The sequence below is a fragment of the Saccharomyces kudriavzevii genome, assembly GCF_947243775.1.
Source record: "Saccharomyces kudriavzevii IFO 1802 strain IFO1802 genome assembly, chromosome: 14".
In the NCBI taxonomy this organism is placed as follows: domain Eukaryota; kingdom Fungi; phylum Ascomycota; class Saccharomycetes; order Saccharomycetales; family Saccharomycetaceae; genus Saccharomyces; species Saccharomyces kudriavzevii.
In genome coordinates, this window is record NC_079285.1 from 288,274 (window position 1) to 304,141 (window position 15,868).

General features: G+C 39.7%; 8 protein-coding genes across 8 annotated transcripts; 5 read left to right on the top strand and 3 right to left on the bottom strand.

Moving 5' to 3' along the window:
• Positions 1-261: 261 nt before the first annotated feature.
• Positions 262-1,890, top strand: SRP1 (karyopherin alpha; the record flags this gene model as incomplete). The annotated part of the gene is made up of 1 exon (XM_056230731.1): positions 262-1,890. One exon carries the CDS (start codon positions 262-264, stop codon positions 1,888-1,890), a length of 1,629 nt encoding a protein of 542 aa, XP_056084620.1.
• A 418-nt stretch (positions 1,891-2,308) lies between these two features.
• On the top strand, positions 2,309-3,616 carry KAR1 (Kar1p; the record flags this gene model as incomplete). The annotated part of the gene is made up of 1 exon (XM_056230732.1): positions 2,309-3,616. The coding sequence occupies one exon, from the start codon at positions 2,309-2,311 to the stop codon at positions 3,614-3,616; it is 1,308 nt and encodes a 435-aa protein (XP_056084621.1).
• Positions 3,617-4,027: 411 nt separating this feature from the next.
• Positions 4,028-5,101, top strand: SWT21 (Swt21p; the record flags this gene model as incomplete). Its single annotated transcript, XM_056230733.1, has 1 exon — positions 4,028-5,101. The coding sequence occupies one exon, from the start codon at positions 4,028-4,030 to the stop codon at positions 5,099-5,101; it is 1,074 nt and encodes a 357-aa protein (XP_056084622.1).
• A 431-nt stretch (positions 5,102-5,532) lies between these two features.
• UBP10 (ubiquitin-specific protease UBP10) lies at positions 5,533-7,863 on the top strand (the record flags this gene model as incomplete). The annotated part of the gene is made up of 1 exon (XM_056230734.1): positions 5,533-7,863. The coding sequence occupies one exon, from the start codon at positions 5,533-5,535 to the stop codon at positions 7,861-7,863; it is 2,331 nt and encodes a 776-aa protein (XP_056084623.1).
• Positions 7,864-8,233: 370 nt separating this feature from the next.
• MRPL19 (mitochondrial 54S ribosomal protein uL11m) lies at positions 8,234-8,710 on the bottom strand (the record flags this gene model as incomplete). The annotated part of the gene is made up of 1 exon (XM_056230735.1): positions 8,234-8,710. One exon carries the CDS (start codon positions 8,708-8,710, stop codon positions 8,234-8,236), a length of 477 nt encoding a protein of 158 aa, XP_056084624.1.
• Positions 8,711-9,501: 791 nt separating this feature from the next.
• SKDI14G1420 (uncharacterized protein) lies at positions 9,502-10,620 on the top strand (the record flags this gene model as incomplete). Its single annotated transcript, XM_056230736.1, has 1 exon — positions 9,502-10,620. One exon carries the CDS (start codon positions 9,502-9,504, stop codon positions 10,618-10,620), a length of 1,119 nt encoding a protein of 372 aa, XP_056084625.1.
• Positions 10,621-10,818: 198 nt separating this feature from the next.
• NPR1 (serine/threonine protein kinase NPR1) lies at positions 10,819-13,194 on the bottom strand (the record flags this gene model as incomplete). The annotated part of the gene is made up of 1 exon (XM_056230738.1): positions 10,819-13,194. One exon carries the CDS (start codon positions 13,192-13,194, stop codon positions 10,819-10,821), a length of 2,376 nt encoding a protein of 791 aa, XP_056084626.1.
• Positions 13,195-13,632: 438 nt separating this feature from the next.
• Positions 13,633-15,300, bottom strand: IPI3 (chromatin-binding/pre-rRNA-processing protein IPI3; the record flags this gene model as incomplete). The annotated part of the gene is made up of 1 exon (XM_056230739.1): positions 13,633-15,300. One exon carries the CDS (start codon positions 15,298-15,300, stop codon positions 13,633-13,635), a length of 1,668 nt encoding a protein of 555 aa, XP_056084627.1.
• Positions 15,301-15,868: the final 568 nt, after the last annotated feature.

Genomic DNA, 15,868 nt, shown 5'->3' on the forward strand with positions numbered 1-15,868 from the left:
AATTGGGTTATTGATCATATTTTATCTGTGATTAAAAGTTGCTTTGCAGGTTCACGAAAGTCTCGATTTACTGATAATAGTTGAGAGTTGGAATACTAAAACATCTGTTTTTCTCACTCACGCCCTCAGATTTTATTTTCTAAATTTGAAACTTGAAACTTTTCTCATTGAATTTACATCGCCCATTTATAGAAGGAATTATCTAATTTGTCTTCTTTTGCACTTTAACAACACTTTCTTTTATACAGCGAATCAATAAATATGGATAATGGCACAGATTCTTCCACTAGCAAGTTTGTTCCAGAATATAGGCGTACAAACTTTAAAAATAAAGGTAGATTCTCTGCAGATGAACTTCGTCGTCGTAGAGATACACAACAAGTCGAATTAAGAAAAGCGAAGAGGGATGAAGCCTTAGCCAAGAGAAGAAACTTTGTTCCACCAACTGATGGTGCTGATTCCGATGAAGAAGATGAAAGCTCCATTTCTGCAGACCAACAATTTTACAGCCAGTTGCAACAAGAATTACCACAAATGACCCAACAACTTAACTCCGATGATATGCAAGAGCAACTGAGCGCAACCGTCAAATTCAGACAAATTTTGTCCAGAGAACATCGCCCTCCGATCGATATCGTCATTCAAGCTGGTGTGGTTCCAAGATTGGTAGAATTTATGCGCGAAAACCAACCAGAAATGCTACAACTGGAAGCCGCTTGGGCCTTGACTAATATCGCATCAGGTACATCTGCTCAAACAAAAGTAGTTGTTGATGCTGATGCTGTACCACTTTTCATCCAACTATTATATACCGGCTCCGTTGAAGTTAAAGAACAAGCCATTTGGGCTTTGGGTAATGTTGCTGGTGACTCTACTGATTACAGAGACTACGTTCTACAATGCAATGCCATGGAGCCAATTCTAGGTCTTTTTAATTCCAATAAACCATCTTTGATCAGAACCGCAACCTGGACTTTATCCAATTTATGTAGAGGTAAAAAACCTCAACCGGATTGGTCCGTAGTGTCGCAAGCCTTACCAACCTTAGCAAAACTGATCTATTCGATGGATACTGAGACTCTAGTCGATGCTTGTTGGGCCATCTCCTATTTGTCCGACGGTCCACAAGAAGCCATTCAAGCTGTAATCGATGTTAGAATTCCAAAAAGATTGGTCGAATTACTAAGCCATGAATCCACTTTAGTCCAGACTCCTGCTTTAAGAGCTGTAGGAAACATAGTTACTGGTAATGATCTACAGACTCAAGTGGTTATAAATGCTGGTGTCCTATCTGCTTTGAGACTTTTACTAAACTCACCAAAAGAAAATATCAAAAAAGAAGCGTGTTGGACCATTTCTAATATTACAGCTGGTAATACCGAACAAATTCAGGCGGTCATCGATGCGAACTTAATTCCTCCATTAGTTAAATTGTTGGAAGTTGCAGAATATAAAACTAAGAAAGAAGCTTGTTGGGCCATTTCTAATGCCTCTTCGGGCGGTTTACAAAGGCCGGACATCATCAGATACTTAGTGTCACAGGGTTGTATAAAACCACTATGTGATTTGCTGGAAATCGCTGACAACAGGATAATCGAAGTTACCTTGGATGCTCTTGAGAATATCCTAAAGATGGGTGAAGCTGACAAAGAGGCCCGTGGTTTGAATATTAATGAAAATGCTGATTTCATCGAAAAGGCTGGTGGTATGGAAAAGATTTTTAACTGTCAACAAAACGAAAACGATAAGATTTATGAAAAAGCATATAAGATTATTGAAACTTATTTCGGTGAAGAAGAAGATGCTGTTGATGAATCAATGGCTCCACAAAATGCCGGTAATACTTTCGGTTTTGGCTCTAATGTTAATCAACAGTTTAATTTTAACTAACTGAATGTGAAGAAAAGGATCAATTGATCGAGTTTGTTTCGGTAAACCCTGATCTATCTGATCTGTTATTTTTAAGTTTTCTTTTAATGTGTGTAAGGAATTCTTTTAATCTTTCAATTCGCATGAACTTGTTACCGTATTTTAATATATATGATTTTTATACGTAAATGTCAAGTTTACACCAATCTTTTTTTGCCGGATCTCCCTTTCATCTTGCACATCGCTGAGTTTTCCAATTTATTTTGCGGAAGACGCCAAACCGAGAAAAAATTGTTAGACACAAGGAAGAGATAGGAATAACAACAACTTATGGCCCAAGTAGACGTATAATATTCTGGGATAATCGTTCTGAAAGGATCTTGTCCAAGACCTCGAGAATAATATAGGGATTTTTATCTTCCATTTTCTAGATTCATGAATGAATGTAACTTCTCCAAAAGATGAGATTCATAGATTCTCTAAGAAAAAAGGATTTAATACAGGTAGGGCACGATTTCAGAAATTGAGTGGGCGTCCGCAGGACATAAATGTGCCCGAAGATCGCGATTCAATCGTCTCAAGTAATACGACTACAATAATGACGGATGATGCGTCCGATTATAATGGCGGCAGGAGATCGCATGGCAAAAGCACTGATTCTGACAGTGACGGGGAAAACAATATTACCATAAAAAAGAACAACTCCAATCATAGAAACACTGGAATTAATCCATTCTATAGTGAGTCAGCTATTAGCCGGCGGTATACGCAGTTCAAACAAAAAGAGATTGAACCAACGTTTGCAGATAATGAAAGCGTGAGGTATTCATCGGATGAGGACAAAGTGAAGAGTGACGAAGTGGATAATATAGAGAATGAACTTCAGTTCACACCGAGAATTAAAGAACCCGGTATGCTCCGTTCAATTTTGCTGAAACAAAGAACTGCTCCCAGTGCGCGAAGTTCCATTTTGAAAGAACCACAGGTTAATTTCAAACCGACCACGAACAATAAGAGACCTTCGCAGAGGAAATCTAGCGCGGCACTTCGAAAACAACTAGGAAAACCGCTACCGCTGCCGTACTTGAATGATACTAATGGCAGTACCACCTTTGCATTAGATAGAAAAGAAGGAGTGTTTACAGACGAAGTGGTTCAAAAGAAGAAAGAACTGATTGAATCGAAATTGCATAGACTTCTTTTACACGACAAGAAAATGGTAGAAGAAAAGCTAGAAGGGTTGAGAGAATATGAGCGGAGAAGAATGCCGTCACAAGGGAATGGCATCTCTAGTCTTCAACAAGACAATTCTTTCAAAATATCAACTCCGACAAAGTCATACGTTTCTTTAGAGGGCACTTCCTTGCCTTGTATTCCCGGTATAAAGACTCCCATTAATGTTCTAGGAGATAAGGGGAAAAAAGAAGCGAAAAACGACGTGCTACAGTTCCAATGGCAGCGGGATCCGTTACAAAAGCTACAGTCTGAGATTGAAATGCACACTGAGAAACTTGATAAGATATTAAAGTTGCTCAAAGATGACGCCAAGTCAGTGGGAGAAATTGAAGTGGGAAATGATCGCAATGTAGCTCTTGGACAGGGAAACGACGAGAGGTGGTGGAAGAGCGTGATGATGAATTTTAGAGAATCAGGAAATATTATCAAGGCATATAAAGAATATTTCTTATGGACAATTTGTATTTTAATATTGTTGTACTGCAACATATATGTGTATTATAAACTTTAAAAGATCATATAAAAAATAAATAAAGAAACGGCAAAACTGTACAAGTATGGCAGATCACTATGTTTTTTGCTATTCATCCTCAGGTATGTTCGAGTATTCGCTTCCTTAAAAATGAGCGCCGATGACGGCGTGATTTTCTAAAATAGTAGTAAATAATGAAGCACAGCATCAAAACTGATGACAGAAAGAACAATGGGAGTAATGGAGACAATGGAGAGCGGAGTAGACACTGATAGAATAGATATAGCTCCGTATTGTGACACCGGCAAAGTATTTGAGGGCAACACAATACAAGATGTATGGGAAAGGGAAGATAAAAAGTGGCTACAGAAGACTCAAAGTGAAGCAAGCGGATACGTGTACCCGCCACTGGGACAATCACCATATAGTAGTGTGACAAGCGACACAAGAATGGCAAAAAGGGTATTATGTCAAGATATCTTCTGGTCATGTGACGGCACCTCGTTTGTTTCTGTGCACAGTGATTTTGGCATTAGGCAGTATTTGGTGCCAGAAGAAGTTGATACATGCAAGAGAAAGAAAACCTTGTTGCTACCCTTCAGCAGGTTTTTCAGGAACCAATCTATCGTTTCGTGTGCGCTTGACCCATTCTACTCGCTTTACGACGGAACATCCGGCGGAATAACTAATGACAAGATCGTGATTGCCGCCAAAAACTTTCCCTTGCAACTGTATTCCATAATGGACGGAAAGTGCGTTGCAAGCTACGAAACTACGAACGAAGCAAATGAAGAATACGAGACTGCGTACAGCGTGAAAATCGATGCCGAAGCGCACATATATACCGGATCGCACCGAAACAAAGTGGCTGTGTATGACATGCACCGGCGGGAAGTCGTATGGACATACCGGAGCACCAAGAAAGCAAGCAAGGGCGGACAAACCATCATATCGTGCTTTGAAGACCATCCAGCAGGAAGCCATCCGCCAAGAGGCACCTTGCTGTGTGGCAGTTATGCAAATGAAGTATTTCAAGTAGACTGTCGCCACAAAAGGCTAGAGAGAATGAACCATGCCGGCAAAGCAGCCAGTGGAATTGTGCAAATTCTCACAAGCGACAACGGGCGCTACATATATGTTGTCAGACGCAACAGCGACGCAATTAGTGTTTATGACCGGCGGGTTTTACAGCGCGAAGTAAACATGCTAGCGCTACCCTTTCGGATCCGCCATGACTCTGCTAAGTATAAAGCATGTATGGATTCGATTTATGGGCTAAGTATGGGCACGCCGTGGGGGACAGTACTGAATTGGAGTCGTGACCTTGTTGAATTTGGAGGAGTCTCCTCACACCGGGCCGCGGAAAAACAGACTTCTGTCTCCATACCGCCGGAGTCTGAGTGGTACATTCATACTGATTCCGATGTTCCTGCGATGGCGGTTTTAAAGAATTGTCCCGGAGATCCCGACCTCTTGGCGTTAGCTCACGGGGGCACCATCTCATTAGGCAGGCTCGGCGGCTAAAGAGACTATGAAACCCTTATTAAGCATCACCCGGCCATTTTTCACCGATGAACGCGCAAAAGAAACGAGCGAGATTTCTTCCCCCAGACACCACGTTCTTGTTCACTTTTGCCTCATGCCGTCAAAAAATTTTTTTCGTATTGAGGAAATCCCCAAAAAAGAAACGAAAAAAAAGAGTTGTTCTATATAGCATCACCACGGTAGAAGTTCCTTGTAGAGCATTGACAGAGTCCCTTCACCCCACTCCTCTGTTTTATTCGTTTTGTAAAGGCCAATAAGTATCGTATACTGTACATAGGGGCATGCATACAGTCTGAAAATTCGTCCATACTGTACTGCGCACATAATAATTTAAAGAAATATCAACGGAAAATATAATTACGACACAGCGCCCGTAAATCCGCTCAACTGATACATCACAGACACGGACGATGACTACCCAGGAATCAATCAAACCTCTAGTCGACAGAATTTTGTCAAACCCGCTGCAGTTCAATGCAGCAATGATCTCTAAGAAATCAAACAATAGTAATAATAACGGTACTTCCGCCGCGTCGCAAAATGGCTCGTACATCGTGATAGGCAAACAACATAACAATAATAGTGGCAGCAGCGCTACTACGGAGACGACTAGTAGCGAACAAGTGCAAGGGAATGACTTGATGGAGAAGTCAAGGGATGATAAAAAGTCCAACGCCGTTCCAAAATCCATGGCTGAGGCTTTACTACTGTATACATCCAAAAGCATTAAAGACGCTAATGATGTTACCGCCGTCAAGAAGTCAGCAGAACTTTCTACGGAGCTTTCTACGGAACCTCCCACTTCTGCCTCTGAAGATGATAAAGAAGAAATAAATGAAGAAGAGGCAGAAGTATTTCATGAAGCAAGAGAATACATAGAACCTCAAAGCGTTAATTTGAAGGAAAATGACATGGTTGACGAAGACGTTGGTGAAGATATTGGTGAAGATTTAGGCATGCCTATACCTACCATTGATGTGGCAGTTAGCAAGAACGAAAAGCAAAGGGATTTTTCTGCTAGTACTAATGTTGAGGGCGATGAAGTCGATGACGAAGACGAAGACGAAGATATGAATTATGATTCTAGTGCCATGGAAAAAGAGCTCCCTGAAGAGGAAGAAACTGATTCCAGCTCCACCATTTCTGAAAATGAAAAAAAAGACTTACGACAAGATCTAATGGAAAATAATACAGTGACGGTAAATCAATGCGAAATGCAAAGTAACCATGCTGGAGAAAACGAGGGGGAGAATACAAAAGAGGAAGAGGAAGAGGAAGAACCAGAATTGGAACATAAACTAAGATCAGCCACCCCTCCCACTACGATATCGAATCTTTCAAACTTTTACCAATTCAATGAAAATGCTAATGATCATGGTTCCTTGAACTCTACCAGGGTAATTAAGAATTGGGGCGACCAGTTCACCAATCTGAAACCCCGTGGTCTTTTGAACCATGGTGTTACTTGTTACACAAATGCAGCCGTGCAAGCTATGTTGCATATCCCTGCCATACAGCACTATCTTTTCGATGTTCTTTTGGGGAAGTACGATAGCACCATCTCAAAAAATTCCGTTTCCTACACTCTGGCTGAAACGAGTAAAAAAATGTGGCTGCCACTCTCTAAAAATTATAAGAAAAATTCTCCAGCTTCCTACATCAATCCCAAGCATTTGATTTCCAGACTGGATGATATCAATTGTATGATGAGCGAATGGCAGCAAGAAGATTCTCACGAGTATTTTATGTCGCTGATGTCAAGATTACAGGAAGATTCTGTCCCAAAGGGTCATAAGCTTATAGAATCGATAATATATGATATATTTGGCGGTCTTTTGAAGCAAATCGTTACTTGTAAATCTTGCGGCAGCACATCTAAGACAGAGCAACCCTTTTACGATTTATCGTTGCATTTGAAGGGTAAGAGAAGATTGGACTCAAACCCTGATTTATTGGAAGATAACAACAGCAGTACTTCCGCCGCTTGCTCCAGCACCAATAGCAACACTACCATTGCACAATCATCATCTTCTCATTCTGTATCTGCCAACATACACAATGCCACACCAGACGCCGCTGTCAACGATTTAAATTCAGTCAATCGTAGATTCTCTATTGAAAAATCAATCCGAGATTTCTTCAATCCCGAATTGATTAAAGTTGACAAGGAGCAAAAGGGTTATGTATGTGAAAAGTGTCACAAGACCACCAATGCCGTCAAACATAATTCAATTCTAAGAGCTCCAGAGACTTTACTAGTACATCTGAAGAAATTTAGATTTAATGGCACTTCATCGTCGAAAATGAAGCAAGCTGTTTCATATCCAATGTTCTTGGATTTGACAGAATATTGCGATGACAAAGACTTACCTGTTAAGTACCAACTATTGAGCGTGGTCGTTCATGAAGGTCGTTCTCTATCGTCAGGTCACTATATTGCCCACTGCAAACAACCGGATGGTAATTGGGCCACTTACGACGATGAATATATCAATAAAATCTCTGAAAGAGACGTATTGAAGGAACCTAATGCTTATTATCTCCTGTACACGAGACTAACTCCAAAGTTGATTTCATTGCCATTGGCAAAGTCTAATACGACGGCTCACGATGTTACTCCCTCAGAGTATAAACAAGAACAAATAACCAGCGAGTCAAATAAACGTCCATTGAAGATTAATAGCAAAAAAAATAACCGTAAAAAATGGAAAAAAAATAAGAAAAGGAAGTTTTCTAAATGATAAATCCAATTTCCTTTACTTCATCTTCCCTTTCTTCATAAGCATTTTTATTAGCATGTCATTTTTTCTCTACCCACTCAGTATATACATACAAGCGCAAATATATATATATATATATATATATATATATATACAATTGTCCAGTCTTTATTGATGTTACAAACCGACTGAAATTAAGAAAAAAAAGTTTCGAGGAACACTAGAGTTTACCGACTTTTGTTCAACAATGAAGAAAAATAAATCAAATATTTGAACCTTATTTACATATTTACAGAGTGGAGTACTGGAAAGGAAAAACGTGAGAAACGCTGGACATTGTCAACAACGGACAGTGTATCTCTTTTCTTGTTCACCTCTGCGGGCATTCCAATCAAGGCACAACTTTGATACCCATACTTTTCGCGACGCCGATTATTGACTTGACGACGCCTTCCATTTCCAACAAATTATGCCTTTCATCGGTCTTTTTAATTTTGGCTATTTCGTAAACATGCTTCAATGATAATTCCCCCAAAATACGAGGTGGCCCCTTAACGGGTGTGCCGGTTAGGGTTGTACTCACATTTGGTTGTCCATGTCCTTTTTCCATTTTAAGAGCTTTCAATAGCAAGTATCCGGTGGGCGGAGATTTCATTTCAAATGTAAATGATCTATCTGGTTTGATTGTAATTAGTACTGGGACGGGTACGCCTGGTTGATAATTAACCGATCTTGCATTAAACTCTTTACAGAAGTCAATGGCCTTGATACCTTTAGAGCCCAGTGCAGGCCCCACGGGTGGTGATGGCGCTGCCTGACCTGCTCCTACTATCAGCTTCACTATCACGTTCTTTGCTGCCTGCGACATTATGGATACTCGATCGACTTATTTAAGAATCGACAGTTGTATACAAAAACGGAAGTTAGTATGGAAGATTCCGCTATTGATCCAGACGCTCAGGCTTTGCCTTTTTTAGTATGATCTCTCGTCTCATAACAAATTCTAAAGCTTCCTTTTGCTGTGGAATATAAGGTACAATATGGATGAAGAATTGAACTGCCGATTCTTTAAAATATAGGTGTTACCCGTATTTAGGTAAACAATAGATGGCACAACTCTTCAAGCGAGTACTACCACTACAGATTTACCAAGCTTCCACATTTTTAACAGAAGTAATTAACTTTAAAGGGGATATCTATAAAATTGACTGAGGGATTTTAGTACAGAAGGAAAACGAAACATAACAGGAATAAATGTGACATCGTATTTTGCGATTCAAGGACCGGCCTTATAATGTCATGACAGAAATTAGACACTTCACTGTCAGTAAGCTTTGGCAACGAGCACTGGATAGCTAACTCTTCTATTCAGTCTATATTTGTTTAATATGCATTAAATGGACGGATTTGGTGTTTAGAACATAGTGATGAAATCTTGCTGTATTGCTTTTTATCCTTGAGGCTAATCGTGCGTTTTGGCGTAAAGAATGCAAGTCGCGTGGCGGTATTTTCCCAGATTCTCTGACCAATATAGCTGGGTGGTTGATGGAGTTCATGTCAAGAATTTTGTATATAAAGGTCACGAAACTTTCCTTAATAGATAGATATTTGTAGTGCAGATATACAATGACATCAGTTGTAATGGAAAGTAACCGAAATATGAATGGCGAGGAACTACTTATTTGTATCAAGCAATGCATTATGGAACACTTTCAGCCTATGATATACGTTGAGAATAGAAATGTGATTCAAACGACAAGGGGAACATTTTCAGTTCCTGATAATTATAGGAATCATAAATTCTTAGCATTTACTTTTATTGGGCACATACTGTATACAGACGACACACCAGTGATTGAAAAAGAATTGGATTGGCCTGATCCTGCGCTAGTGTTTAATACAGTCGTGGATCGAATAATAAATCACCCAGAATTGGCACAGTTCATATCGGTTTCATTTATCAGCACTTTAAAGGCTACTATTGGACAGGGCTTAGATATGAATGTAAAAGGTACGCTAAACCACAAGGAAAAGGGTATCAGAAGGCCGAAAACTGTATCTTTTAGGTATATGGAATCCCCGCTTGTTAACAAAAAGGTTACTACATTCTTCTCTTATCTTCGGGATTACAATAAAATTGTCTCAGAATATGGCAATAATACTAAATTCACCTTAAAATTTTCATGTCAGGCATACTGGGCGTCGGGCCCAAATTTTGCAGCCTTGAAGAATGTCATTAGATGCTTCATAGTCCATGAATACATTTCTGAATATGTGGAGAGAGAACGGACCAAATATCATATAAAGAAACAGGGGTCCTGGGCAGAAGAAGACCATCCTCGTGATTTAAGCAAAGCACAATACGAAGGCAATGGTTTAACCGAAAAAAGTCCGAATACCGATGAAGAATTGGGGACTAAGATAGATTCATTGTGTGAACAATGGCAGTCAGAAGCGGAAGACCAAGCTGATGCCGAAATATTAGCCAAAAAAATAGTCGGAAATAGCCAGAGGATGGCAAACTTAAAAATTCGTCGCGCAAAGTTCAAAAATATCCTATATCATACACTGAAGGAACTAATTCAGTCTCAGGGAACCGTAAAGATTTATCGTGGTAACACTTTTACGCACGATTCGGTAAAAATAAGCCTACATTATGAAGAGCCGCATATTGCAGCCGTATGGGCTCACTTAACGGTGAAATTTGAGACTTGGAGGCCGGTTGATGTTGAAGTTGAATTTAGATGCAAGTTCAAGGAGCGGAAGATTAATAAGTAGGTTTAGGTATATAGAACAGATAGATATAGCAGGGGCGTCGAGCTTTCAAGCAAAATCTGGAGGCACCATACGTGCGGTCCAATAGTCGCGATGCGGCGCGCTTTTCGTTTTCCAATGTCTCTGAAGTTCCTATACAGCTAGATAAGGTCTAAAAGAGAAGGTTATATACAAATGTTGAAAAGAGTAAAATTACTGGCACTATTGATTGTTTTGTTTTTTCTTTTTCTTTTCCAGACCTGCAATATGAGCTTCACTTTGATCGACCTGCGTGTGATGATGATCTTCTCCTTTAGCAACTTTGAAAGATAGGGCGTCTTCGACCAAATGACACATATCGATGCTACGAATCCAGGGGTCCTCCATAATTTCTTCAATGCTTCCTCTACATGCGGGTGCGAGATCAATCATACGTTCAATAATATGTTGAGTTTCCTCCGGCAATGAATGCAGTAGTCTTTGAGGTCCAATATTAACATTGTTAGGATCTGATACATTGTTTGAGGAGCTTTCAGGTTTCTTCTTCTCTGTGGAGTGCGATTCGTCGTAGGAAGGCGGGTCAGGAGTTCTTGTCACTAAACTACTCAAGGAGTCACAATCACGTCCAGAACAAAATAACTTGAATGAATTATCTCTCAATTTCGGGATTTTCCATGGAAATTTCTTCAGTATCATACATGCGAAAATGATCGCAGAAGACCAGATATCTACGGGACGTGGGTCATACTTGGCAAAAATACAAACTTCTGGGGCTAAATATGGATCACTACCAACAATTCCGCTTGCTTCTACAAGATTTTTCGAGAACGGATATGAAAATACCACAGCTGCACCAAAATCAATTAATTTTACAACACCTTTTTCATTTATAACACAATTATCAAGCTTTAAATCCCTGTGAGCTAAGCCAATACTATGCAAATATTGCACACCGGTAAGTATTTGTTTAAAGCAGCAGCAAATTTCTTCGTACGACATCTTATTACTCATTACAATGGCAAACAAATCATATTCACAGTACTCCATTACTTGCAGAATTCTATCATCTTCGTAGACTATTTCAATGGTCTCAATAATATTGGCGTGATTCAAAGTCGTGCCGATACAGTATTCGGACGTTATTTTCTTAACATAATCTCTTTTTGATTCGTTCTCAAATTTAGTTCTAAATTCCTTCACTGCAAAGATTTGGTTGTCTGCAATTCTTTGGGCCAATTTAACGGACCCACCCGCTCCGGCACCTAAATCGGCACCTGTTTTGATGTATCTCTTTGAAAACGGAATTCCAGAACCACCATGGTTGTGAGAATATATTGTGTCTCCATTTCCATTATAACTGCTTGAATAGGAGTTGCCTCCTGTTGCAAAATGGGACGATGAATGAGAATGTGACGGGACAGCAATTCCACTAGAAAGAGGGGACCCATTTGGAATCACATTGTTATTGTTCGAGGAAAGGTTACTGCTAGAACTTTTTTTAAAAAATCTTTTCAGATCACCGATGGAGGAATGCTGTGACCTTGGAACGCTTTGGCTGGGAGGTAAATGATCATGTACAGATGAAGGGGAGCCGTAAAGGTTATCTGTGTAGGAACCTGTTGGTTGCCTTGATGCAGAATAGATACTACTTTGTCTCGCACGTATTGGTTTAGGAATAGCGGTCGAACCATTTGTAACATTAGGATTTTTAATGTTTGGAGATGGGCCATTGGAATTAACAGAGAATGCCCCGCCCGCAGAGTTTGGGTTTGAAGATTCTTTTGAGTTTTTGGAAAAGAAAAAGTTCCCCAGCTGTGAAGAAATCGAACCTGAACGTGAAATAGATCTTGATTGAGTAGTATTGGCGTTATTACTGTCCATTGACGCCTTTTGAAGTTTTTGCTTGGAGATAACGAAACGTGGCTCCACGCTATCTACTTTTGGCGAGGATATAACGTTAGAATCAATCGCAGAGATATTATTGGGCATACCACCAGCATATGTTTCGAGCCATGAGGAAGACAAGGACGAACTGTTGCTATTCGAACTGTTATTATCTTTATTAGAATTTGGGACTGAGTAAGGTATACTTGAAGACAATGAAGGAATGGCCCTTCCCGAAGTATGCGAATTGGCGGATAACCTACTCGTGATTCTATTTTGTGCAGCGAGTGAAGAAGCACCGCATGAGGAAAGTCCTGCAGCGCCTTGGTCGTTTATCAAAGCCCCAAACCTATCTTTACTCTGTGCGCTTGTGCCATAGAACGATGCAGTGTGGGCAAAGTTTGAATTAAGGAAGCTGGAAGAGAACTGGTTTCTATCGTCTAATGAGGAACCGGCCGTAGATGATGAATCTTCCTCGGAGTATATCTGCGTAACAGTTGTAACACTTCCAGGAACTGGAACGGTAGTTCTATTACGATCATTGCTGCTGCCGTTGCTAACGCCACTAATATGACTGCTACTCCTATTCCTCGATTGAACGTCAAGCGGTTGTGATTCGAGTGTCGTTGTTAATGTATCAGCAGAAGTTCTCGGTGATGAACTTGCGGGTTCATTTTTTCGTTTTTCCTGTAATAATCTAGTTAGTGAAGACATATTAATTGTAGAAAGGTTTCCTCTTTGGTTAAAAATAAAAGTTAATTGTCAAGAAATCAGGTAGAAAAGAATAACAATAGTGATGAAAACTTCCAATACGAGTTAGCCTGTATCGAGTTGAGAAGGAAGCAATTGGAATACCTCTTAATTATTCCTTCCGTGACAAACGCAAGGCCTTAAGTGAATGCCGATTGTTGTCACTAGTTAAGCCACTAGCTAATCGGAACTACGGTCTCTTACGACTTAAGGTGGCCCATGCTCTGGGATAAGTCATAAGGGTAGAGAAAATGTGCTATGCATCATTGATAACGAAATTTACGTAATAAGTGACAAATAAGCCAGAAGAAGGATTAAGCTCTCACAGGTATCCATTTACATCTATATTGAATATACCAATGGTATTTCTAATTTATTATACAAGATGTGCATATATTCTGTTTATTGCTTGCCGAGTATCTGCTGATGTTCTTCGTACAGCGTCTCGTGCATACTACGTAACTCTTTGTAGGCGTGAGTCAGCGCTTCTATGTTGGCCTTAAGTTCGACGACTTCCTTATCCTTATCGGTCTGATCTAGGGACAAAGAGGCGTTGATTTCATCATCAACTACTTTCACATCACTCGATATTTTGCCGATATGTGTAAACATAGATTCTTGTGATTTGATCCGCTCCAAATAAGCATTGAAGTCATTGAGTGGTAACAAGAGATTGGGATCTGTCTCTGTTTCTGGTTCTCCGATCTGGTACCAAATATCGTGCAGATTGCTCTTGTTTTTAGTATCAAATATGACTCTTTGTAGATTTGGTATCTTTACGGAATTATGATCATTGTTACTATTGGTATGTTTCCCCTTGGATTCCCCTTCAAATAGTTGGTTGTCATTTTCAATTCTATTAGGACTGACTAGAAGATTGGTCACTTCTCCAACAGACGTTTGCGACGTAGTTAAAGTTTGAATAGTTCTGATGATCTGCTTTGAGTAGATCTCCGCAATAGAAACTTTCCCCTCTGTGTCACCAATTAATAACAATGTACCATCCATCGATATTTCTAAACACGACACGTTAGAATTCAAGATTTTATCACAGATTAGTTGGCCCATTGAATATAGTACATCCGAGTCCTGATTCTCGCCACCAGTTACTAAACTGCGTGGTACCAGGGAAAACACTTTACTTTTTTGAATTGTATTCATTCCTGTGGACTGTAACAGATTAACAACGACGTTTCCCTTTAATTTATAGAACAAATTCAGCGAGAAACAAGCATCTGCAGTACCGATATAGCATGCTCTATCAGCAGGATCGAGAGTTATGGATTTAATGGCATAGGGGGTCGTGAATGTTGCGAGCAATGCAGGTTCTTTACCAATTCCAACTTCGTCTCCGTTTCTTTCTTCTTGTTTCTTTTTAGAACCTATTAAACTCAAATCATAGCATCTTATGGTAGCGTCTTGAGATGCTGTGAATAATTTCGTATCTGTACATGATAGAAATTTCCCTTGACTAGAAGAGACTTGGAAGTCTGTCACAGGTAAAGTATGGTCGTGAAGAATGCATATAGGTTTTGGGTCGTCATTGGATGCAGACACTAAGTCAACCGTCTGCCATATAATAACTCTGGAGTCGTTACCTGAAGTAATGATATACTTTCCGTTTAAAATGGACTTGATCTTAGTGATACTTTGATAGTGAGCCATGGGTTTCACATTCAATAAGGCCCCCGAATTCAACTCCCATATGTACAATTTACCAGATTCAGTTGAGCCAAGCAACAGGTACGGAAGATTAAATTCTGGTAAGTTATGACTGACACTTTCGATTCTATCGTACTGTACTCCAGTATTTTGAACCACTTCTAAACATTTTAGGACTTCCGGTAAAGGCAGACGTTGTTCGACAGACTCTCTCTTGAACGAGCCTGCCAAATTGTAGACATTGATTAATGCCTTTTGTGCTTGTGCAATGAATAAGTACTTGTTACTCACTCGAACACAACTATTTCTTGCTTGGGTGGAACATTGTCTCAAATTTACCTGCTCAAATGAGTGTACAGAGGATATCGTTCCTGAGGTATTTGTCGTGAAAATTACTTGCTCATCCATTTTATTGATCTTTGTGAATTTGTATTGCAAGATTGCTGAGCTATGAATGCCGACGTGTATTCCTTTGTTAGAGTTGTCTTTCAAGAAAGTATATCTGGAAATGGGCATCGATTTAAAATTTTCATTGTGGGATTTAGGAAAAAATTTTAGTTGGCCCGCTCAGTTTTTTCCACATGTTTCGCAATGGCGCTACCATTTTGCTACTACAATGGAAAGCGAACTGCTAGTTTACCGCACCATTACACCGGTGATAGGATCATGTCCATAGATCAAGATTTTCTATAGCACCAATAAATATCTCATTTTTCAACATATTGAAGAGAATACCCTTTTCAAGAAAGTCATGCATGCTACCGCGATTATTTTTTGGGATGAAATGATTCCCTATGGACATCTTCTAGGGAGAAAAATGTGAATGTGCCATCATTAAAAGTGTATGCAATTTCATCTCCAGTTATTATTGAGTTGCTTCGCACACTTTGTCAAAGTACGAATCCCAAGACTTAGCTGTAAAAAATTTCCTGTGTTCGCGTTTATTTTCAGTTGGTAGACGCGATCAGATGAGCCT